At 41.3% G+C, this 25,950-nt stretch overlaps 1 protein-coding gene across 1 annotated transcript; it reads left to right on the forward strand.

Annotated features, from left to right (window-relative positions):
• Positions 1-4,907: 4,907 nt before the first annotated feature.
• Positions 4,908-24,375, forward strand: RGS4 (regulator of G protein signaling 4). Its single transcript, XM_068239952.1, has 5 exons — positions 4,908-5,114; positions 14,678-14,776; positions 17,385-17,446; positions 20,012-20,178; positions 20,659-24,375. Exons 1-5 carry the CDS (start codon positions 4,948-4,950, stop codon positions 20,893-20,895), a joined length of 732 nt encoding a protein of 243 aa, XP_068096053.1. The 5' UTR covers positions 4,908-4,947; the 3' UTR covers positions 20,896-24,375.
• Positions 24,376-25,950: the final 1,575 nt, after the last annotated feature.

Here is a 25,950-nt window from a genome sequence, read left to right on the forward strand (position 1 = left end):
GTTGATGATATTATGCTACAAGTGGGCAGTGCATTTTCCTGTTGCCTTACAGGGATGATCCATTCATATTCTTTCTGAGTGTTCTGTGTGAAACACACTACAGTATACCATCACAGTTCTTGTTATGGTAACTGTCTAACTGAGTGCTCAGAAGAATTTTCCAGAGGTGGGCTGTGACGACAGACCGTGCAGATGATGGTAATGTGCTTCTCTGTTGTCTTGCAGAGCTCCAGTCAAGTGCATTCCACCTCAAGACTTAAGCTGGCCATACACTAGGTCGATTACCCGCCGATCGACAGCAGATTCGATTACTTGCTAAACGCAAAATTTCGATCGATTTCGTCCCGAAACAGATCGGTCCCGTCGATCACTCCGTGCGGGAAATTACCGTCGATCGCCCGTGGGTAGGGAGCGCATTGCTAGCGGCTAACGATCGGCGCAGGTATACATTACCTGAAGCTGGCTCCCGGCATCTTCTCCGCATCACCTCCCTACTCCCGGCTGGCATCTTCTCCACATCACCTTCCGCATCCGGCATCCGTGTATAACTTCCTGTGTCACTGCAGTGACAGCGGAAGTACAAATAGAGGGCGGTCTACTTGAACTTCCGCTGTCACTGGAGTGACAGGAAGTTATACGCGGATGCCGTGATGCGGAGAAGATGCCCGGGACAGGCGACAGCGGCAGCTCACCAGATGGTGAATCGGTTTCAGGCTAAAATCGATTCACAATCTGTTTGCAGTAAAGGCAGCTTTACGATACCTCTCTGATCAGATTCGATCAGAGAGGGATCTATCTGTTGGTCGAATCTGATGGCAAATTGACCGGTGTATGGCTACCCTAACAATACTGGATCTTTAGCGATGTCTGACACCTAACCAACGTCTGAGTGCATTGTCCTCCCACTTACACTGCCCACTGGGAACTGCACTGTCATGTGCCATGCATCGTCCCGCCTTTTCACTCTATAGCAGCAGATTTTTTTTTACTATCCCCTCCTCCCTGGCCTAGTGCATGTTATTACATAATAACATGCCATGGGTCAGGGAGAAGAGGCGTCCCTGCTAAGACAAATTAAGGAGTGCATAGAGCCACCGACTGACAGAAGAGTGTGCCCGCCAGGACAGGTTAGACGCTACTTTGATGAAGACTCACTCTCTTGGAAAATGAGCGGTGCTCTTGCAATCGGCAAAATGGCTGCGACCCGCTTTTTGAAGTGGATTGCAGCTAGTGGAAAAGGGCCCTTACTACAGGAAAGTGCAAAGGGTCAATAGGTCTGCTTTATTTTTACAGCTTGAAAGACAGAGTGTGGATTCTAAACTGCAACTGTAAAAGTCTGATGCAATGCACTGAAGATAAAAATATGAGACTCTTTTCTTGCTACTAATGTTCTTTTATTATCCTTACTACACATACAATTCAGTACATGATAAATGTATTTTTGCTTCTGATTTGCTTTAGGCACAGTGAAAGATGTGAGCAGCATTATATAAATACATATTAATGGTTGTGATTATTTTCTGCCCTTCTGCTTGAGCATTTATTAAAACATCCCTTTTTCTATGGAACACAGTATGCTCTTCTTAAACCATTAGAAGCTGACTGCCAAGACAGACCAGTCAAAGGTTGGCAGTCAGCTTCTTAATGGTTTGATCCAAATGAGGGCTCCATACAAAGACTTTATACAGGGGACTATGAACCCTGAGGCTAGCACTGTACACACAGAAGACTAGCTGCCAAAACAATTGCTAATGATCCTTTCAGCTAATAGTCTACTGTGCTCAAGTGACCCTGACATCTATCTCTTGAGCTTCAGCAATCCGCCAAGTTGGGAAACCCTTCTAAAGTTGCTATAACATTTTGACAAAGGTTCCTTCTAGTCTTCTCCTCCCTTGTCCCTTCTCCATAGGACACAGCACAGTGCTCAACAAGGAGTCTGGCAGTACATCTGTATAGCAATCTTTTGTGAACTGTCATCTGGAACAATTACAAATGATTGTTTTCAGGCAAGAGAACTCCTACAAGCCTACAAGGCTTGGAAATAATACAATGTTATTGGATGGTGGGAGAAAATCAAAGGTCCAGAGAGAAACCCATATAAATGCAGGCAGAACATACAAAATCCTTGCAGGCAGTGTGCTTTGAGAAAATCCAACCCAAGTCAGAAGACTCAGAACACTAACCATTGTGCCACCATGTTGACCATAGGAAAAAAAAATATATATATATTGCTGATTCTATCCTGATTCAGAAAAATCCTTTCCTTGCTGTCACTATAGTCATCAGATTGGAGATCTCCCCAGTAGGGACACAGACAGCAGTAAAACCCAGCCACTGTGTATCTGCAATTCCTTCCGTCTCACACACATTGATGTTCAAATCGCTGCCACCTGTACAGTTTTGAAGCTACAGTCAAACTTGGACCAAACATTCTGGATGTCAACCCAAATTAAAATGTGAACTTTTTTTGGGGGGGAGGGGGGGGAGGGTGCCCAAAAGTGGGTGGAGCTAAAAAAAAAGCCAATCAAAATGTAGTTATTTTCTATACTCTTATCCTCCTACAGCTTTAGGAGTGCAGGGGTCGCACTCCTGTGTTATGCTAGGTACACACGATGAGATTTTCTGGCAGATTTACTGTCAGATCGATTATTTACAACGTGTCAGATCTGATTTCTGATCAATTTCCGTTTGTTTTCTGATAGAAGTGAATGGAAAATAATCGGAAATCGATCTGAAATGAGATCGGACATGTTGGAAATAATCAATCAGCCGGAAAGTGTGCCAGAAAATCTCAGTGTGTACCTAGCATTAACCGTGGTGAACCGGGAATAAAAGATTAACTATTGGAAAACTGGATTTCGGCATAAATGTGTTTTAAACCACTTACACACAGCACTGTAATATTTAAAAACCAAAAATATGTAATAAAAACAGTATTGCATATTCTGTACATGAACGTTTGTATCTCTGAAATGTTGTTTCTTGAATCATTTGTAAGTAGGGGACTGTACAGTTGTGAAACTTTGCACACCTCTTTGGTACATAGTGGTGTAGGTTGCTTGGGCTTTTTTAGGCAATCCCACCCTCCATGGCCCTGGGTTAGCCCATCGAAGACCCCACTTTTTTGTTGGGAAATGTCAAACTACCCCACTTATGCAGCTCTGAAACTAAACTCACCAAACGTGAGTCTCACATTCATGGGTTTAGCCTGAAAAAGTTGGTCCCATTTTGGGCATTCAAAAAAGTTGGTGGAGCCACAAACTGCCAATCAGATTTAACCCATTGACGTCAATGAGAAAATTTAAAAGCTGTCATTCTCACAGTATTAAAGCCACAGTCCCCAAACTTGGTACTCTGGGTCACTGGGCCTAAAATTCTGGAAAAGTGGGTGGAGATTACAACAGCAAATTAATTTTTACCTATGGATTTTCAAGGGTAATTATAAAATGTATGCCTCTTTTTTATGCCATTCTCCCACTGTTTAGTGGAAGGGCCCTCACACTTGACACAGTCGGTCACTAGGTGATTGGGGTTACAATTCAGGAACAGTAGGTGAAGTCTACAACAGCCAATCAAATTACATTTATTTATTTTATATGAGAAAATTTAAGCTGCTGCCGTTCTTAAGGTGACCACTAATGTTCAAATCTTTTTCACCCAATCTTACCATTTCTATTTAATATAAGGGACTGCCTAAAGTATCTATTTAATATAATCGCTTAGTTTACTCTTCTACTACATAGATTTGGTAAACTTGGATGAAAAAGATTGGATCATGATACAATTCAGCAAACGATTATTTACGAACGATTATTCATATGAACGATGAGAAATGATCATTAGGGACCACTGATGGATGAAAAAGTCCTAACTAATCTGATTAGATTAATGAAATTAATCCGATTTTCGGATCAATGCTGTCAATCTGATTGGATCGTTTAGGATGCATTTCATTTGGTCCAATCTGATTGGGCCAGATTGGCCCAGTTGTGCAAGCTGAGGTGACGCGTGACGTCCAGAGAGATGTGCACACACTCCTGGCCAGCACAATGTAGTGCATGCCACCAGCTAGTCCAATAAAGTTCAGCTAGTTCAATAAAACAGGTTTTGGCTGGGTATAGAAACCTCAATATTCCTGCCCAGAAATGAATGGTTTAAAACCAAGATAAGGATAAACATGTGACATCAAACTCCAGCTCAGACTGTTTTTTAAGCATAGGATACAATGATGAAGGGTTATAACCATTGCTAACGTATTGCTGGTAGCTGTGTTCCATTTGAGGGATATTTGCCTGTCCTGATGTCACAGCTGTTAGCAAGAAGACTTGTAACATAAAAGGAGCATTGAGGAGCTGCCAAAAATTAACAGTTTCCCACCAGACTGATAAGAATTTCCACAATATTCTCCTTCCTGTCCCAGAATTAGGAAGTCACCAAAGCAAGAGATGAGTTATACATCTCCCCAATCTTCCCTTTATTCTAAACTTTGGGGGAGGGGGGGGGGGGTTGTTTAGAGCTGGCTTTAGCAATCTGAAGCTTCCCATGTGACACTTTACTCCACAATCCACATCAGTGACAGGTATCATCACTAAACTGTATACAGAGCTTGATCCTGTTCCCATAAAAGTCTCTCTGTGGGATAAACACTTCCAGGATTTGCTGTATAACAAAACTCAGGCTCAAGTTAATAAACTCTCCCGATCACCTCACTGCTAGCTGACTAACGTCTGTCTCCCCTCCTCCCCACACGTCAACACTCATATTTTTTTTCACTGCTCACCAGGAGGGGGGGAATGAGGGGAAATAGAACAAGGCTAGAGAAAGGGAGGGATGATGATGCTGAGAGGGAGGAGGGAGGAGGATGCACAGAGGAGAGCAAAGCCAGCCTCTGATTGGCTGATCGCTGCATCTGAGTCCTGTTGTTTGAGGCTATAAAAAGATGAGAGAATGGGAATCAGCAGCAGCCGAGCTGTGACAATCTGGACAGATAGATCCAGTGAGATAGACACTAAGCAGAAAAACAGCACAATCCGTGTGTGGGAACCTGACCTTACAGCCAAGATGTGCAAAGGACTAGCCGGGGTGAGCTCCTTCCCTGCCACCTGCCTGAAAAGGTGAGCCAGCAATCTGCAGACAGCACACAATGCCTAGGCATCCGTCAGCAGAGATGCGCAGAGCACTGCAGAGCAGGGGCACATGCCTTTTGGAGGGTGCAGAATAGCAGCAGTCATTAGCACTTGTCTAGGTGTCATATATGTTAGTGCAAAATGACTGCAGAGCTTTCTGATCCTGGGTCACTGAGCCACATTCGGCTGCCTACCTACAGTGAACACCATTGGCTGATTGCCTTTATATTATTCCTTTAATTGGGGCTGTGTCGGCTGTGCAACTGCTGAATAGTTTCTCATTATATATGTACTGCTTAACAGTGTTCATTAATTCTTTCACTTTGAAATCTGCTGTAGGGTCCTTTTAGATATTGCATTGCCTTGTATGAAGTACTATTGGCAAGTATTCCACTAAAATATTTTATTGAGTTGGTTACAAGTTGTGGTTTGTACAGAGTAATCATAATTTTGTCAATGTTGATTGAATGACTTTTGTGTAAAACCAGACAGAAAGACTAAAACCATTTAGTTTAGTGGTGGCTGGCTGATAATTAATACTCCAACTCCAGTAAAGAGCTTATAACACTATAGTGGACATTTACAGAGATTCAAGCTAATTTTGAAGTAAAAGATGCTTTGCTGGTCCTGTGCCACAGTATTAAAACAGAGAGCTGCAGCCTTTTTTATATTGTGTAGAATAGGGGAAGATGTAGAACATTTAGTTTTTATTGTCATCTGTGTCCCCTTTGGTGATATTTCACTTCCTCCCTGGCTTGCAGGCATTGGGCTGTATCCAGTTCTAGAATTCCTGGTACTGAAGGAGAACAGAGAGTACAGTATTTCAGATGTCTGTGCAACATTGTTACTGTATACTGTGAGGGTTGGATTGTTTAATGCATCTGAAAGACTAGGTCTGCGGTATGCATGGTACATCTTTGGGAGCTGTTCCTTATACAATATTTGATATATAAATGTACAATATTTGATATATTAATGTACAATATATGATATATAAATTCTCAATAAATAGGTATTAGGGTAGTTGTTAAGTATACAAATACATTACTTTGTATTTTGGCTATTTTTTTTGTATAGTTTTTTTTAATTAGAGGTGCAGTGTAGAATAAAACAAGTTATCAGTATAGAATAAAACAAGAAGTAAGATTAAGTTCTTTTAATAACTGGAAATTATCTCTTTAATATATATAGGGAATAGTGTAGTATTTCTGCGTTCATTATGCTCTTCTTTAGAGCTGTAAGAAATTTCGTTGTTTTTGTCTAGTTTTTATTCAGCGTATTGTTGTTCTGTTGGGTGATGTATTATATGATGCATTAGTCTTGGTGATTGCAGCCTTGTAGAGTTGTTTGAGGGCTGTCCATATTGTCTGTTATATAATGCCCCCTATAGCAGCTGGTTGTGTTTGCTAAGAACTCAGATGGTAATTTGAGCGCAACAATCTTATGTTTATTATGTCTGGTAATTAAATTATTCTTCATAGAATTGCTCCAAGTGCAGGGACAATTATCTAGAATCCAATTATGGAAAGTTCCAAGAAAGAGAAAATCTAAATAATTGCCAGAAGACAATCTCCCCCTACAGAACACTCTGCTACACAGCATGGATATGAATAGATTACACATTTGTAACCATAACTTTGCTGTGGGCAGAGAGCTGTAATCCATGCAGTTACTGTGGAGGCTGCTGTTTGCGTGCCATTTTACGCTTCAGCCATTTCTAAGTAACAGACCTGGAACACCTATGCAGTAAGTTATGTGAGACTGGCAAAGAATATCTGATCTGCATACCTGTTCCAGGCTTGTGATTTACATGCAGCGGTGGACTCAACCAGTAGTGGGCAACTGTGCAGAAGTAACCTGGACCCCTCTCACATAGGCATATGCCCTGCATTATGCCACCGCCATCCCTTGGGAACATCTCTTGGTGTAGTTATGATCGCCTCCTCACACTCCCTACCATTGCTCTTGGTGTAGCTCCCACATTGTGCCTCTAGCAAGATACTTATGTGTCCATAATTCCCCTCATGTAACAAGTATTACCCCCCTTCCTTTACAAGTATCATTATTATGTCCCCTCCACCAAGTGCAGCCATCATCTCTGCTCTCCATCAAAACAGATGCTCCAATTATGTTCCACAAAGAGCAGCCATTATCTTCCATCTACAACAAATGTCTCCATCATTAATTCCAAGTGCAGCCATTATCCGTTCCCCTAGTAACAAGTGTAGCCATCACCCCCCCATAATATGTATAGCCACTGTTTCCTCTTATTACAAATGTAGCCCCCACCCCCAGCTCACCATACCAAGCATAGCCAGATCAGTGGTGAGGTGCAGCCAAGAGTGATGAAGGGAGCCTGTGTGCACTTCAAGCATCCAATCATGTGCAAGGAAATAAAAAAGCATAAACTTATCTGCATATGATTGGATGAGGATTGTTTTTTTTTTTTTATTTGCTGTGAACCGCTTCACTACACTCTTTACTGCAGTTCAACTTAAAGGACAACTGTAGCGAGAGGTATATGGAGGATGCCATATGTATTTCCTTTTAAGCAATACCAGTTGCCTGGTGTCCTGCTGATCTTCTGCGTCTAATACTTTTAGCTATAGACCCTGAACAAGCATGCAGATCAAATGTTTCTAACAAGATTAGCTGCATGATTGTTTCTGGTGTGATTCAGACACTACTGCAGCCAAATAGCTCAGCAGGATACCCAGGCAACTGGTATTGCTTAAAAGGAAATACATATGGAGGCCTCCATGTACCGTTCATTTCAGTAGTCCTTTAATACCTCACCCCATTAGTACTGTGGTCACACTTGTTGCAATTCGTGACATAAAAGTCCTGAAGCCAGGGCAGCCTTAATATTTAAAGCCTCCAAAATTATTTATTCCTCAACTGCTGATTATTCAGCAAAAAAAGTATCAATTTAAAAAGCAAGAATGATATTGTTGTGTTTTATCAAGCTTTGCAACACTATGGCCTAGTGCACACCGGAGCGTTTCCGCTGCGGTTTGCGATCCGCTTGCGGGTGCGGATCCGCTAGGGTAATGTATTTCAATGTTGCCTCAATGTTAAGTATAGGAAAACCGCAAACCGCTCTGAAAAACGGCACTTCAGAGCGGTTTGCCAGGCGGTTTTTGTTACAGTAGCTGTTCAGTAACAGCTTTACTGTAACAATACATGAAATCTACTATACCAAAACCGCTACACAAAACCGCAAAACGCTAGCTGAAACGCTGCAGAAAAATAAGAAGAAGCGTTTCAAAATCTGCTAGCATTTTGCGGATCTGCTAGCGGTTTTTGGTGTGCACCAGGCCTAAGGCCTAGTGCACACCGGAGCGTTTCCGCTGCGGTTTGCGATCTGCTTGCGGGTGCGGATCCGCTAGGGTAATGTATTTCAATGGGCTGGTGCACACCAGATCGGGAGGCGTTGTGCAGAAACGCATACTCCCGGGCTGCTGCAGATTTTGGATTGCGGATGCGTTTCTGCCTCAATGTTAAGTATAGGAAAACCGCAAACCGCTCTGAAAAACGGCACATCAGAGCGGTTTGCCAGAGGTTTTTTGTTACAGTAGCTGTTCAGTAACAGCTTTACTGTAACAATACATGAAATCTACTATACCAAAACCGTTACACAAAACCGCAAAACGCTAGCTGAAACGCTGCAGAAAAAGAAGAAAAAGCGTTTCAAAATCTGCTAGCATTTTGCGGATCTGCTAGCGGTTTTTGGTGTGCACCAGGCCTATGATCTGACTTTATATGACAATAACATCTACTGATTTACGACTTATATCATTGTTGTACCTACAAATACTTGTGCTTTATGTACACTTTCTAAAGAGACATGTGTAGCCAAGTCCATGTAAAAACATCAATAAATGTCTGTATACATAAAACACTGTTATAATGTTGGGCATCGTTGAGGAATGCTCTCACAGGGGGTCTCTGGTTAATATTTAAAGACCTGCCTGCAAGTCCAAGACAGGAATCTTAGCTTGTGGGAAATTTACTGAGACGCCACACAGTAAAATTCAACCTTCTAAAATCTGTGACTGGGTGAGGGAAAGTAAATGATTTAATGTAGTGGGACCACAGCAGTGACCATGCGGCCAAGTACAGGAATGCACAGCTACAGAATTAATTACTGACTTAGCACCCAATCTGATTGCAGCATTCCTTCCTTTAAAGCGTATTAAAAGATGGACTCAAGTCATTGTTTTGCAATTCCCAGGATTTCAAGGCACAGTTCTAAAAATAACCATAATATCTGAAAAAGCACAGTACTTCAATCAATGTACTCAGATTTGTGAAAAATTTGTAGGATTCTGCAGCTAAACATCCTTCCTTAAAATGTTGATCACATGGCCAGAAGCAGTGGAAAGCGTTTGTTTCAGGCTATTTAGCTGCTGGTATTGCGTAGACTGCATCATCCTACTGTTCAGCCTGTGAGTGGGCAGGCACATAGTAAATCTCTCTCACAAGGTTGTAGCCTACAGCAAGCATAATCTGTAATTTAATTGACATAAACGGATCAACTAGCTTCTACACATACATACTGGCCTAGTGCACACCGGAGCGTTTCCGCTGCGGTTTGCGATCTGCTTGCGGGTGCGGATCCGCTAGGGTAATGTATTTCAATGGGCTGGTGCACACCAGAGCGGGAGGCGTTTTGCAGAAACGCATACTCCCGGGGCTGCTGCAGATTTTGGATTGCGGATGCGTTTCGGCCTCAATGTTAAGTATAGGAAAACCGCAAACCGCTCTGAAAAACGGCACTTCAGAGCGGTTTGCCAGGCGTTTTTTGTTACAGTAGCTGTTCAGTAACAGCTTTACTGTAACAATACATGAAATCTACTATACTGAAAACCGCAGCAGCAATCCGCAAAACGCTAGCAAAACGCCATAGAAAAATAACAAAAAGCGTTTAAAAATCTGCTAGCATTTTGCGGATCTGCTAGCGGTTTTTGGTGTGCACCGGGCCACTGTGCCAATATAGATCTGACAAGAAACCCTTTGTCTGCCAAAATTGGGGCTTTTATAGACATTACAATAACCTGAAGAGATAAACATAATAACATAATGCATTATATAATTATATAAAAAAGCTCTACTGCCTCATAGAAATATATATGTATTGAATATATATATATATATATTGAATTGCATATGTTACTTTCTGGATGCTATAGAGTTATTTTGGTTATAGCCCCAGGGTCATGTCTGGCCCATATCACAGCTACATTTTTTTAGAGTAGGCCTGCTCTGTATAGGACTGAGATAATGCACTGCGTCTCCTGCCCAGTGTCACTGTGTGACAGGCTGTTACAGCTAGTTCTATTATTACTTCTGTTATGACAGACATAAACATACACAAGTACACTTTATTGTTACTACGTGCTGGAACAATTGTTTCTGCTATAAACGAATAAATGATGTCTTACTGGCCGTTAAACTAAGCTATCCTAAGTTAATGATTCATTTTATATTACTACGTAACCAGGATATTTCAGTGTTACTTAAATAATAATGATTATTCACCAGAAATACACGATTATGAGGAAGTCAATTCTAGTTGGTAGTAATATACAGTAAGTATTATCTTGACAGGTTAAATTTAGAATAGGTGTCACTTCCTATTAAAAAAATAATGTTTCATAAATCTAGCTAAAGCCAAGAAATGATTTGCAGTATAAGCAGCAGTTATTACCTTTTCAATTCTGTTTTTCCCTGTTACAAGCATCCATAGTGTCCATTACTGGCAGTTGTGTTGATCTTTTTGGCTGCAGTAGTGTCTGAATCACACACATGAAACAAGCTTGCGACTAAACCAGTCATAATTCAGTCAGAATTTCTGCATGCTTGTTCAAGGTCTATTGCTAAAAGGATTATAGGCAGAGGACCAGCAGGACAGCCAGGTAATGTACATTGTTTAAAAGAAAATAAATATGGCAGTCTCCATATCCCTCTTCAGGTGTCCTTTAATGTTGTAAGAATCAGGCAACAGGTAACTATAGCATATTTGGAAACAATTAGTGTTAGGATGACCAAAAAGGTGTAAAAAAAAATATGATCATGTCAGGTCATGTGACGGCTCTGCTATCTCCTACTGGTTGGAGAGTAGGAGCACTGTGTTGGAAACCAGTGATGCAAGGCCTCACCTCACACCTCGGTGGGCGTGGCCTTGTCTGTCACATGTTGCTACATCAAGGAAGAAAAAGTATTTATAATCATTATTCAATTGAATAGGGCAAGGGCAGTAGAGCTAGCCATTGAGATGCACTCCCTGCTGATTTGGGCTGAGCCAATTTCAGGCTGCATACCATTCGCATTGAATTTGCATGCAAATCAGAATTATCATCAACTCATTTACCACCTGTAACAAGTACAAGAGCCCGGAGTTCTGTTTTAGATCTAAGATCTTTTTAACATATTACATAAGCATCTTAACTCTGGAATTCTGGAATTTGCCAGGAGGTAAGCTCTGCTCCTGAGAATTTGGCCATTGGTATTAATTTACATAACCCCCTTATCCCTATTAAACCCTATTAAACTAACTAAACAGTCTAACATCAGACAAAGGCTATGCAGCAAAGTCGTGTAGCAGCATCACATCTCTCTCATTAGCATCGTATAGCTGACTGCAGAGTTGCTGCTTTAGGTAATAACAGTGCGTTTCTATGTAGCTGCTAATTGATTGCAGGTGGCCACAAAATTGCAGTCACTGGTATTTCAGCAGATAGCTGAAATAATGCTGTAGACATTTAGTGCAACCTTAAAGGGAACTACCACCATCAGATCTAAAACCTTATCAAATATTGGTAATAGAGAGAGATTTCCCATATTGTAGCTCTCAGTGCATTCCTGTTCACAAGTATGCTATTATTTGAAATACTGAGCACCATACATACCTAACAACTGCACAAAAGACACACCTCTGCCACACCTCCAGCCACACCCTCAACCATGCAAACCATGAATAATTTATGATAAAAAGACATTTTCTTCTTTCTATAGCAATGTTCCTTTATATCAGTAGCCAGAAACAAACAAAGTGGGCTTAAAATGTAACACACTTTTGGATAATATATTTTTTTGTTATACATAGAGCTATATATCAGCACTTAAAGTGTAACCGAGGCCATATGATGTGACATGATGATAAAAAAAATATATATGTATAGTAAAAAAGCTTATTAATAACTTGGCTGTTTTACTTGATTTATTTTGTTGCCTGAAAGAGTTAATTTGTAGGCATGGAAGTGACAGCTTCTGTCTTGTCTGTTGCTTGTCAGGAGTATAGTAAACTCACTGATTAGCAAATTACAGCCATAAAAATGTTTCCTGGCAGAATACAACTTCTGAGGGCAGGGAGGGATAAAATACATGAACTATTGATTTTTTTTTAAGGTAACTCTGGGACACTTAATAGGCTGCTACTAATTAAAGACAGTAAAATATGCAACCTACTTTGTAAATGTTTTAATGTAAAAGAAAACCCTGGGATACTTTAAAAAGAGTCATTTTTTAGGAGTAGAAGGATACATATAATTGTTAATCTCATCAGTTTATTTTCACCTGATGGGCAGCTTAAAAAAAATTAACAAAGGGATCTGGTTTCTAAAGTAGACTATCCGTATGTTCCATGTACAGTTAAACCGCTCAGAAAATCCTTTATTGAAGCACGTTCAGAATCCCCTGTAGTCCTGACACGATGACACACAAACGCTACACAATTGGCCTTTAATGAAAGCGTTGGTGGCAGGCGAGGATTTCATACTACATATAATGGTGACAGGTTATTATGACCTACACTTACACGCATTTGGGATCAGGATAAAGCCAGAGGTATATTAATACCACAACAGGATGAATCAGTTGGCTTCCTCTGTGTGCTGTGCAGCTAAACATAATCACTTCTGCTTCACTACGGTTTACATAGTACCATAGATCTCACAAAGCCATTTCATTTCCGGGGACATCATTAAATGTCACATTCTCAGCTTTCTGCAAGTCTGACAACGGATTAAATGTCCAAATATCAATTGAAAAAGAGTGTCTTGACCATAACAACCAGGGGAATGCTATTTTCTAACCTACACTAGAGCTTGACTGAAACATTAAGATTGCAGTAGTGCTGACAATGAAAACAGGTTTCCATGTTGTGTTGTGTTGTGGTGTAATGGATAACACTCCTGCCTTGCACCGCTAGAGTCCCAAATTCAAACCCCTGCCAGGACACTACCTGCATGGAGCATGTATGGTCTTCCTATTCTTGGGTGTTTTTGTCTCCACGTGCCATTGTTACTTGGTTCGTCCTAAAACAAATGTCCTTAGAGGTCAACTGAAGTGAGAGGGTCATGAAGGCTGCCTTCTTTGTTTCCTTTTTTAACAATACCCGTTGCCTGTGTTGCCTGATGTCCTGCTGATGTTTCATACATTGGTAGTGTCTGAATAACACACCTGAAACAAGCATGCAGCAAATGCAGTCAAACACCTGTTCTGTATGCTTGTTCAGGGTCTATAGCTAGAATTATTATAGGCACAGGATCAGCAGAACAACCAGGCAATGTGCATTGTTTAAATGGAAATAAATATGACAGCTTCTATATCCCTTTCACTTCCATTGTCCTTTAAACTATGGTAGGAACAGTAGACTATGTTTGTGGTGCATTAGATTGTGTGATCCTATGAGGACAGTCTGTGACATGACTATGTACTCTGTAAAGTGCTGAATAATAATAATAATAATAATAATGCTCAGTCTAGTTTAAACTATCAGCAACCATTCTGACAGCTAATGGTAGATAATTCTTAGCAAATATAATCCATGTTTGCAGGACCACCATGCTGGCCAATGTTCTCCAGCTTAGGAAAGCCTTAGAAATTAGGTTAATATAGACCTTTAAGGCTGGTTTCACACCAGGACGTTGCGTTTTAGGGGACGTTATGGTCGCACAACGTGCCCCTAACGCAACGCCTGGTGCTCTCTGCTTTGGACGTCAGAGTGAGCCGCGTTGTGCAGCTCACTCTGGCGTCCGTGATGCGCACTCTTGGACGCATGCGGCATCACGTGGTCCCGCCGGCCAATCGCCGCACAGAGTGGCCGCTCCAGGAAGTAAACACTGCATGTCACTGAGTGCAGTGAATATTAATTAGCCATGTGCCTGGCCGCTCTCCGCTCCTCCCCAACGTTTCTGAGCATGTGCAAACCGTCTAACGCGGCTCTGCCGCTTACAAAGTACTGCATGCAGTACGTTATATTATGGCGCAGCGTTACACTGTACTGCAACGTGGGCACTGTGAACAGCCCATTGATTTTTCATTGCTGTGCGGTGGGGTGCGTTACAGGCTGCTCTAACGTGCGCCTGTAACGTCCCACTGTGAAACCAGCCTTAGTTTCCTACAGTGTGAAAGTTGTGTTTCCCAGCAACTGTGCATGTTAATGAAGCAGAGCCTTTGCTAATTGATCTGTATTCCATTCTTCAGACTCTTAGAATTCTTAGGCTACTCAATCCTCACGTTAACCTGTTATGTTGTTTTTTGAACAGTGCCAAAGACATGAAGCACCGACTTGGCTTTTTGCTTCAGAAAACAGAAGGTTGTGATAACAGCGCATGCGTGAAGAAAGACAAACCTGCTTGTCAGAGGTAAGCCTGATCCGTGGCTGGAGCGCACGTTTATCATACACTAAGGACCTAATTACCAGTTATTGAAAGATTAAATGGGAACAGGGATCACAAAGCTGGGCAGGGATGATTTCAGCAAAATCCAGCGGGCCAAGGCAGACGCTGATTACAGTGCCCAGGAGACTGTAGAGATAATATCCGCTCTTAGATATATGTAAGGTAACACCAGCTCTGGCTTATCAGTGTACCTGGGTTGAAATCTCTGTGACACAAAAATCTCAGAATATTTAAAATGTACCTGAGATGCCTGGGGCTTCCTCCAGCCCCCTCCAGGTTTATTGCTCCCACGCCGTCCTCCTTTTGCCTCCTCGTTTGCCCGCAACTGGCCTCGGTATGCTGTCCAGTCGGTGCACACGCTGTCCAACCAAGGGTGCTCCCCTGTCTCGCTCCTGTTGCTGGGAGCGCTCTACACCTGTGCAGTAGTACTGCATAGACACAGAACGCTCCCGGCAACAGGATCGAGTCAGGAGCGGGCGCGGTCGGGCTGCACATGCACAGTTGGCCCCGGACCAGAGGACTTTCCGAGGCCAATTGCGGACAAACGAGGAGGTGGAGGAGGACAGCGTGGGAGCGATAAGCACGGAGGGGGCTGGAGGAAGCCCCAGTTATGTATATTTTATAGCTAAGTCCCCATCTAAGGTTTCCTTTAAAAATCAATTCTGTGAACTACTCTGTGCTTTCAAGATGTGCAATACAATGCCAGGATAGATTTAATCTAACGTAACAGTAGGTGTTGTTTTAATTCCAAAGGCCTATAAAATTCACCTGCACCTCCCTCTCTAAATTCTTTGTACAGAATCTTATGACATCTGTTGTTACCTGACCTTGATTTAATTCAGTGTTGTTAAATAGTCCATATCATTTAACTCAGCAGGATTTCCTATGACTGAACAAGAAGACAGCACAGAACAACATTTAATATCTGGTGCTGAAATGTTAGCTAAGCGCAGGATCAGTGCTAATAAGCATATTATGCTATGTATATGTCATAGCAAGTCAATAAATATAACATATATAAGAATAGATTTCATAAGATAGACCAGGCAAGCAGGAGGGAACTGCATCTAATAACTGCTTCTCTAGCTCACGCTGAAGGCTTAGCAAGCCACAGTATGAGTATAATAATACACACTATGCTTAACACAGTTCTTACTAAGTCAGTAAATATAATATTTATATCTGAATTTTGGATTTTTTTCCCATTTAAAGGGAACCTAAACTGAAAAGGATATGAATTTTTCCTTTTAAAATAATACCAGTTGCCTGACTCTCCTGCTGATTCCGTGTCTCTCATAATTTAAACCACAGCCCCTCAACAGCATGCTGATCAGGTGCTCTGACTCAGACTGGACTAGCTGCATGCTTGTTTCAGGTGTGTGATTCAGCCACTACTGCAACCAAAGAGATCAGCAGGACTGTCAAGCAACTGGTATTGTTTAAAAGGAAACATCCATATCCCTTCTCAGTTACAATTCCCTTTAAGGAACCACTATCACAAAAAATGTAAAATATATGTAAACATATACAAATAAGAAGAACATTACTTCCAGAGTAAAATGAGTCATACATTTCTTAAGTAGTAGAAATCGGACAGAACCAACAGGTTTTGGACTAGCCCATCTCCTCATTGGGGTTCTCAGTATGGCCTTTATTCTTTATAAAGACACTCCCTGAAAAGGATTTACCCGAAGATGCTGGCCAACCTCCCTGCTACACCTTTTTTGGCAGTTGGACTGAGCAAATGTCATTCACAAAGTGCTTTTGAAAATAACAAAAACCCAGAGAACCCCCCCCTGAGGAGATGGGCTAGTCCAAAACCTCTTGGTTCTGTCAGATTTCTATTACCTACTGTGTCAACAAAATAGGAGTCGTAATTTTTGTCTCATTTTACTCTGGAAGAAATGTACATTGTATTTGTGTGTGTTGACATGTACTTAAAATGTTATGATTTTTGCAATAGTGGTTCTTTAAGTTATGAATAATGTAGAGAGGAGATTGATTTTATTTTAATCACTATCAGTGTCCCTACTCACTTCCTGTCACTAGGATCTTCGTAGAGTTTTGTGGCAATATTATTAAAACTGGTAGTCCTGGGAACAGAAAACAAAAACACAGCTTTAAGAAGAGCATAGATTTTGTGATGTCCAATTTATACATGACTGGATCATAACTGGGATGCTGCGTGTTACAATTTTATAATACAGTATATATAAGTAGGGTTTTGTTCAGATTGGAAATATATACAGCCCAGCACTTCTGCTCTTTATCAGTAGCTGACTTGGAGTTGCTGCACATGTGGCAGGTGTGCTGTATTGTAAATTCTGTTTGCTTATTGAAAGTCTTTATGCAAACAGCAATTATATACTGTAAACGGAGCAATGAACCTGAGATTTGCAAGTTAGTACAACACACTTTTAAAAGCTAGTATTTGGCTAGTATTGTGCACTGGTTAATGCTATTGAATGAAGCCTGTGCATTCCTATATACAGTATAGATCTGATAAAACATACATGTAGGTAGTGGTATTTCATAGTAATCTCATTTCATTTTTTTTTCTTTTCTTTTTCAGGCTGACTTATGATGAACTGAAAAAATGGACAGAATCCTTGGAAAATCTTGTAAACAATGACTGTAAGTACAAAACACAGCTGTAAATGTGTGTTACATGCCGCTCATATTTAAAGCAAACATAAAGTGAAAATAAACTGATGAGACAAACTATTGTATCTATAATTCCAAGCCTAATTAGGACTTTGACTTTCCCGGAACCCCATAGGGTTATTTTGTATCTAAAGATTAAAAATGTAAAGTTAAAGTTTTTTTTCTGGCTCTTTTTAACGTGACAGGCAGCCCATTGGGCCAATAAAAGTGCGGGGATCACGTCCTTTAAAGTGATTGGACCTGAAGGGGCTCAGGGCAGGATGATTGGAGTGCTCATTATTTGTAGAGAGAGTGGGCGTAAGTTACTAGCGCTCACTATGTTGCACTACCTGCAGCATAGAGTGCGCTCCAGTGGCTGAGGGTAATTACGTGCGCTAGCACACGTAGCATTAAACCACTTAAAGGGATACTGTAGGGGGGTCGGGGGAAAATGAGTTGAAGTTACCCGGGGCTTCTAATGGTCCCCCGCAGGCATCCTGTGCCCGCGCAGCCACTCACCGATGCTCCGGCCCCGCCTCCGGTTCACTTCTGGAATTTCAGACTTTAAAGTCTGAAAACCACTGCGCCTGTGTTGCCATGTCCTCGCTTCCACTGATGTCACCAGGAGCGTACTGCATAGGCACAGACCATACTGGGCATGCGTAGTACGCTTCTGGTGACATCAGCAGGAGCGAGGACATAGGAACGCAGGCGCAGTGTTTTTCAGACTTTAAAGTCTGAAATTCCAGAAGTGAACCAGAGGCGGGGCCGGAGCTTCGGTGAGTGGCTGCGCGGGCACAGGATGTCTGTGGGGGACCATTAGAAGCCCCAGGTAAGTTAATCTCATTTTCCCCCGACCCCCCTACAGTATCCCTTTAAATTTAAGGCACGCAGTTGAAATAGCGCAAGTAACAGGAGGTTACTCGCGCTATTTCTGTTAGTGAATCAACCTCAAGTTACATGTCCCTTCGGACACCCTTTAAATGACCTTTAAGGAATGTTGGTGTTTAATCGGGTGACATGGCATAGTATAGCATTTAGACCATATCCAGCCTCTTGTGCTGATCTGTGGTTCAAGTACTACTCAGGGCTGTTGTATATTAAGTGTCATGTGATTTATATTAGCACTACCACACGGAACTTCTACTATGGTAGCCCCTAACAACTGGAGTGTAGATGGGATTTCAAACAGAAGTGCCAACATGTCATATATTTATGAGTTGTGCAGATTTGAATATTCTTGCTTTTTTCCTGGACTCCAACTCATTTCTCCCCCAAGAAGGTGTCTGGCCCAGATGCTTGTGCAACCACTGTAAATATAGGAGAGTGTACTTTGTTTAACTGCCATTAAAAAAGGCAGTTCCTGCATAAACCATTGCATAGTTAGTCCTAAATTTTCAATGATGTGAGAACTATGGCTAGTGATTTTTTTGATAGGGTGCACTATAGCCAGGCAACAGACGATGCCAAAATAAATAACAGTAACTTTGCAGATCTGGGTTTGTTCTTACAAGTACTGCATTGTTAAGCTTGAACACATTCTGTGTTTTACTCTAAAGTATGTTCTATCTTGTTTAAGTATATTTCAGTGCCTAATCCTCCATATTTGAAGTCCCTAGATGTGCCAATAGTGATCCTGACAATAGTTGGATGTATTCTGTGTTTAGAGAAGTGGGAAGGTGAAAGTGTTTGTAGCGATTCTTTAAAAAAGCAGTATTCTTACTTGCTAGCTCCAAATGTGAAGACAAATGGTAAAACTTGTCCAAGAATTAAAAACAAAAAAAATCAATACAAGTAACTGTCTACAATGCTGATGCATTACATTGCGCTATGCGTTGTGTGATTTCAGCCAATCATCTCCCACTTGTTTTAGTGTTTATGAACAAGATGTTTCTTGACGTGTGTTGCTGAGCTAAAATCAGAGAAAGCGCCTTTGTCACATCCCTCATCTTAATTATATAGCAGTCTGCAAAGGTCGTGTTTAGTTTTCCATGAGCACGTGTTCAGTTGTGCATACGTGACTTTAGTCAGCTAGGGATACCCCAGTCAGTGGAACGTGAGAAACAACTGTCCTGAAGGCATTACCCTAGCACATTAAGCATTTTCAAGGCTTACAAAAAGATCCAGTGACGTCAACCCAAGACCATTTCTTGTCTCAGATGACCTTGGTTTGGCTGTGATACAAGACACAAAGCCACTGGTCCCCAGGATAAGGGAGTTTTATTTGCGCTAGCTGCTCTTCACCATGGTTCCCAGACTCTGACCTCTTCTGACCTCTATTACGGAAGACAGATGTTGAGATATTAGACATATGGTGGAAGTTCATTTAGAAATAATATCTCCTACACTGTTCAGAGGGTGAAACTTTTAATTATCAACGGCAAAACAATGAACTTTTAAAACACATCTTCATTCAGGATCATTTTTGATACATCTATCCTTATGAAATAAAAATGTTTATCTTACTAAAATATTTCATTTTACAGCATTTTTGTGACTATGACAGACAAGGCCTTTCATAGCCTACAATACTAATAAAATAATTCATTCCATTAGGTGGCTTGGTCGCCTTCAGATCTTTTCTTCAGTCTGAATATAGTGAGGAGAACATTGACTTCTGGTTGGCTTGCGAGGATTATAGGAAAACCAAATCCACAGCCAAACTGACAAGCAAGGCCCAGAAGATCTATGAAGACTTTATTTCTGTGGAGGCTTCCAGAGAGGTAAGATCTTGTGTCAACACTTGTTAATGACCTTCACAACTGATAGTAAGAAATGTTATACTGAACCTCACATTCATTTTGGGCAGTCTTTATTGCCTTCTAGTCCTAGCAATCCATTATATTTTAAAGCCAGAACTGCATGTTGGAACTAGAATCTTTATTTTGTGTCAATATTTCTTGGAACTCCATTGCTAATTGCCAGTTTGCTTCCATGTGTTGAATGCGTGGAAGAAAAATAATTGTTTATACTTCTGAACTCCTCAATGAGTTGTTGCTTGCTGAAAATAAACATGAATTGTTAATTGGCTGCTGTGTTCAAAGCAACCATCTGGATTTCCCAGAACTTTTGTGTTGCCATAATAGGATGACAGAGTTCCTAATTTATCAGTGCTAGCTCATATGAATAGGACTGCCACATCATGCATTATCCCATCATTCATTGTTTTGTTACATAATTGTCTCTGTTCTTCCTTCTGTTAGGTGAATCTGGATTCAACTACTCGAGAGGAGACAACTAATAACATGATCCAGCCCACATCCTCGTGCTTCATTCAGGCCCAACACAAGATCTTTATCCTCATGGAGAAGGATTCATACCGCCGCTTTCTCAAGTCACATTTTTACCTGGACCTTGTCCAAATGACCAGTGGTGGAAGCACTAAGAAGATGAAAAGCCTGTCGACTGACAGCAACCCATTTATTCCTCAGTGTGCCTAATAAAGAACACATAGACTGTGCATGGCCACAGCTAAGAACTAAATGTCTGTGTGCTCTTATCTATACTGTACGATGATGGCTCAGATCTGGTCCCGAGCCAGCTCCTCTTATTTATTAGATGTGTGTGTGTCTTGCATGCATTTCTGTTTTATTGGGGTGAGCTGGAATCTTCACTCAGACCCGTGCAATGTTGTACAGACTTGGGACTCACTGGCAAAAAGGTAAAACAGGTCATATAGTATATATTCTCAGGTGATGCCTGTGAAAGCTTTACGGTGCCCTCTCTGTGAAGGATTTCATAACAGATCTTCTACTTGACATGATGACGCTAAAATCCATATGATTATGGCAAAGTATGTTATTAGTTTGCCTTTACCATATATCTTTAAGGCAATGCAGGAGGGCCTCCTGTGTTGGAGAAGCTTTAGACAAAACGGTTTAACTCTTCTCTAGCACATTGTGTAGCAATGCCTTTGCCAATGCATCTTAAATGTCACACTGTTAACGGACAGGGAGGTAGAAACTACTGACAAAGGTGGGAAATGCTGCTTTTATTTTATTATGGATATTTATTTTGACAAAGCTGTTTTTTTATTTAATGATAGTGATTCACTTGGTTACAGTGATTCACATTACGTTACTTTTATACTTTATGCCTTTGGAGGTTGGATGGGTTGGAGGTTGGATGGCTTGAAGGTATGGATGAGATGAGGCTCTCATTGATCAAACATTGATTTCCTGAACAATGGAGAGGATTGAAAGCAGAACAAGAGTGAATGAGGAAAGCTGGGAACTGCTGCTGGTGATGGCAGGGAGCGAGCTTTTCATGCCATAGTGTTACAAGCATGTATCTGCTTAGGTACTTTGAAACTTGCATGTTTGTCATGTTAAAAATAATAAAAAAAATAAAAAAAAAACAGTCTGTGAAGCCAAAACAAACTATGTTGTAAATAGCAAATTATTGTAGCAGAGGTCATTCTGTGACATGTTGTTCCAGTACAGATAAAATGCAATGGCGTGCTCTCAGGCATTCACCATGCACTTTGGTGTATTTATTATATACTTAATGTAATTAACGTATTCCTAATAGTATGTTTTTCAAAGAGCAGGAGGTATTTATGTAAGACAGGTTATGACCAGGCCACATGAGCAGATAGTGGCTAAGCATTCCAATACGATTGTTCTGTTGTAAAGGACATTGTCCATAATGTCTATATCAGGTCACATACTTGACTCTTCAGGTGATTCTTAGTCATGCTCGCCACAAGAAAAATCACCCATGTCCCCATGACCAACCGGGTTTCTAGGTGGTCTTCTTTGGTCTATATTCCTTTTGTGAGTTACAAAAGCCTGGGAGGGCGATGGTTGGTGACTGCACAATCAAGACTTGCCAGTGAAGTGAATCCCTAGCCAAAGTCAACCATTGCAGCACATTTCTAAAAGCTGGATGGATGCAACTGTCATCCATATCTATCAAATATATTCCTCTACATTTCTAAGGGGCAAATGTATTGTGTTGCTCACAGTGGCTGATTGTCAAGACCACCATGAATTTAAAAAATAAGTTATAATCTTTGTTTCACTTAGAACTCAAAAAACTGGTTGCTCTGGACAGCTTTACCACTTTTGCATCAGTTTTCATTGTACCAGTCTTGATAACTCACCCCCACAAATGAAAGAGCTGGTCTTGTCTGGGCAGACAGTGCAGAGTGCTCTTTGCTCATATGTAAAAATAAAGTGTCCACTGATGTTAAAAATGTGCTTCAATTTTGTCTTTCCATGCAGATTTCCATTGACTTTAGTGAGTGGAAACTTGCACACAATTTGCATAGGAAGCCAGAGTTGAAACTCATCTCTAGCTGCTATGGATAAAACATCCATTTCCCTGCAATATTTTAAAGTGGAAACTTGTTTTGTTTGTTCTGTAGGAAAGGAGAAAGGCTCATCAGCTATTTCAAATCTTGACTCTTCCATTTGCTTGATGAGCAAAAGACAGTAGAAAAACCATTAAACAAGGGCACAGACAGCAAAAAGGGTTCTAACCATTCACCATGCAGTCAAAAATAAACAAATATATTGTCTGGAGCTTTACTTTAAGTAAGCCCCAGTATAGTAGTGAACAGGCTGCTGCCATATTATATCATAGAACAGTACGGTTAATAATACATTCATTGCCTCCAACAATGATAAGCAAAAATGCCAATATTCTTTTTGGATTTATTTTTGCGAAAATAATGTACAATTCGACTTTAGAGCGAAAATGCTTTTGAAAATAATTTTGTAATAAGTTTATGATTTTTTGTATTTTTAGTGATTTTTTTTTTTTTTAAAGGGACTCTGAGCACCTCTCATGGATACCTTTCTGTAGCTTGTGCTCTCCTCTTTCATTTGATGCCTGACGCTGTTCTACACTAAATAGTTTTCTTTCAATTTCAATTTAAAAATTGCGGCTGCCATCTTGGCTATGTTATAACTTCCGGGTCACCCCTGTCTTCTCTGTTAGAGAAGTGCATCACTGAATGAAGCAGGAAGTGACACGCATAGCCATTGCAAGAGGCTCCTCCAGAGGGGTCATAGCACGACTTTGTTGGAAGTCGTCTGGCTTAAATGCATACCAATGAGAGGTGCTTGGAGTCCCTTTAAAAGGTGTGGGTTTTTGCTATTTTTAGTTTTAAAAGGTAATTTGCACTTAACTTTTTTTTTTGCGAAAATTGACAATGCGAAAATACTAAGTATTTTTGCGAATATATTTTTGAAGTCGAAAATGGCATTTTAGATGCTAAAATGACTGTGGCGAAAATTCACAAGCATTGGTTGTTCTTCAAAGTCAGATAACAGTGACTGACCAGCAGACTGTTGGAAAGGGGCTATTAAACAAAGAATCATATGCTATTCATTTAAAACCAGCATTATGTGTTGGTGTTGGAGAATAGTAACTTAGGTGCAGTGCTTACCAGCAATGTATGAAATGGTAGGTCTTATAATCCAGCACACCACATTGGCTTCGAAAGTAGGAGCACATTTGCCCATGTACTGTTCTTGAGTGTACTTAACTACTGTGAAATTTTGCCCAGTATACCTGCACAGTATGCCAATCTTCCCAGTACACCTGCACAGTATGCCAATCTGCCCAGTACACCTGCATAGTATGCCAATCTGCCCAGTACACCTGCATAGTATGCCAATCTGCCCAGTACACCTGCATAGTATGCCAATCTGCACAGTACACCTGCATAGTATGCCAATCTGCCATAGAGCTAGGGGTTGTACAGGAAAGAGTCATGTCATAACTGAAATGTTCTCCATTGTAATAACCCTTGCTTGTGTATTGATGCAACCTTTGTGTTTATTGGGTAATGTAAGCTAACAAACATAATATTAACAGCAGAATTCATATATTTTGTGCCTGGGTCATGTTATTTGTCACTGGATATGAGATTATTTATTGTATTACTTGAAATAAAGATATTTCCTACTGAAGTACAATGAGAAATATGTGATGCTTCATTATTTGGGGAGTTAGTGAGAGGGAGAGATATGGAGGGAAAAATAGAGAGAAAGGGAAGATGGACTGAGAGAGAGAGAGAGGAGATGAATAGAGAGAACGAGAGAGAGAGAAAGAGAGAGGAGATGGATAGAGAGAGAGAGAGAGAGGAGATGGATAGAGAGAGAGAGAGAGAGGAGGAGATGGATAGAGAGAGAGAGAGAGAGGAGATGGACAGAGAGAGAGAGAGAGAGAGAGAGAGAGAGAGAGAGGAGATGGATAGAGAGCGAGAGAGGAGATGGATAGAGAGAGAAAGGAGATGGATAGAGAGAGAGAGGAGATGGATAGAGAGAGAGGAGATGGATAGAGAGAGGAGATGGAGGGAGAGAGAGAGGAGGAGATGGATAGAGAGAGAGAAAGAGAGAGGAGGAGATGGAGAGAGAGAGAGAGAGAGAGAGGGGAGATGGATAGAGAGAGAGGAGGAGGAGATGGATAGAGATAGAGAGATGGATAGAGAGAGAGAGAGTGGGGATGGATAGAGAGAGAGAGAGGAGGAGATGGATAGAGAGAAAGAGAGAGGAGGAGATGGATAGAGAGAGGAGGAGATGGATAGAAAGAGAGAGATGGATAGAGAGAGAGAGTGGGGATGGATAGAGAGAAAGAGAGAGGAGGAGATGGATAGAGAGAGAGGCGGAGACAGAGAAAATGTAAATTGGCTTATATACTTAAAAAAAACTACAAAACTCTACAGGCCCACAGACACAGGGTCCAATCCAATCCACTTCACTCATAACTTTTCTCCTATGTAATATGTTCACATCTTAAAGTGAACCTGAGATGGTTCATTAGCCCATATTTATACTTACCTGGGGCTTCCTCCAACCCTATGAGCACCGTGGCCTCCCTTGCTGTCCTATTTGGTGCCTCCTTTCTGTCTCAATAACTCCCAATAATCTGGGCAGTCGCTGGCTTCTGTGCACGCGCCCCTCGTTGCACTCCTATCTCCAGGAGCATTCTGCTGCAGTGCAGTAGTATTGAGCAGGCATGCACAGAAGCCCACGACTGGTGGTGACTGTCTGACCGGATTACCGGGAGTTGTAGCGCTAGAACCCCAGGTAAGTATAAATACGGGCCAGTGTACCATCTCAGGTACACTTTAACAAAAAAATGCCTTTTAAGCCACCCCCAAGCAAGAAAATACCCAGAATAATTTTGAGAGTACTTTTTAGCCTACTTTTTACTACTTTCAAAATAATAGAGTGATGAAGAGTTATTTAAAAAGAAGGTGAAAAAATATCTCCTAGGAGAAAACTTAGGAGAAAAAGTGAATTGGATCGGGCCCACAGACAGACCTACAAACTCACGGAGAATAGACTGTCCCAACACTGCCAGGCGAGGACCCTTAGGGATCGTTTCCACTTGCGCAGCTTCCACGTCGAATCCGCAGAGTTTCCCTACAGGCAAATTGTGCGGGGAAACTCTGCCATAGAGAACAATAGCGCCGCCGGCCGAATCGCTTGCGGTAGCGATTCAGCCGGCATTTCAATCCGAAATGGTGCAGGAGGCTGCGA

Source organism: Hyperolius riggenbachi, chromosome 6 (assembly GCF_040937935.1).
Source record: "Hyperolius riggenbachi isolate aHypRig1 chromosome 6, aHypRig1.pri, whole genome shotgun sequence".
Taxonomy (NCBI): Eukaryota; Metazoa; Chordata; class Amphibia; order Anura; family Hyperoliidae; genus Hyperolius; species Hyperolius riggenbachi.

What these genes read in the sequence shown, in the direction of transcription:
- RGS4 (XM_068239952.1), top strand. Translation starts at nt 4,948, where the DNA reads ATGGGAATCAGCAGCAGCCGAGCTGTGACAATCTGGACAGATAGATCC. An exon ending in CCTGCCACCTGCCTGAAAAG is followed by an intron (nt 5,115 to 14,677) that starts GTGAGCCAGCAA and finishes TTTTTTGAACAG; the next exon opens with TGCCAAAGACATGAAGCACC. An exon ending in CTGTGGAGGCTTCCAGAGAG is followed by an intron (nt 20,179 to 20,658) that starts GTAAGATCTTGT and finishes TCCTTCTGTTAG; the next exon opens with GTGAATCTGGATTCAACTAC.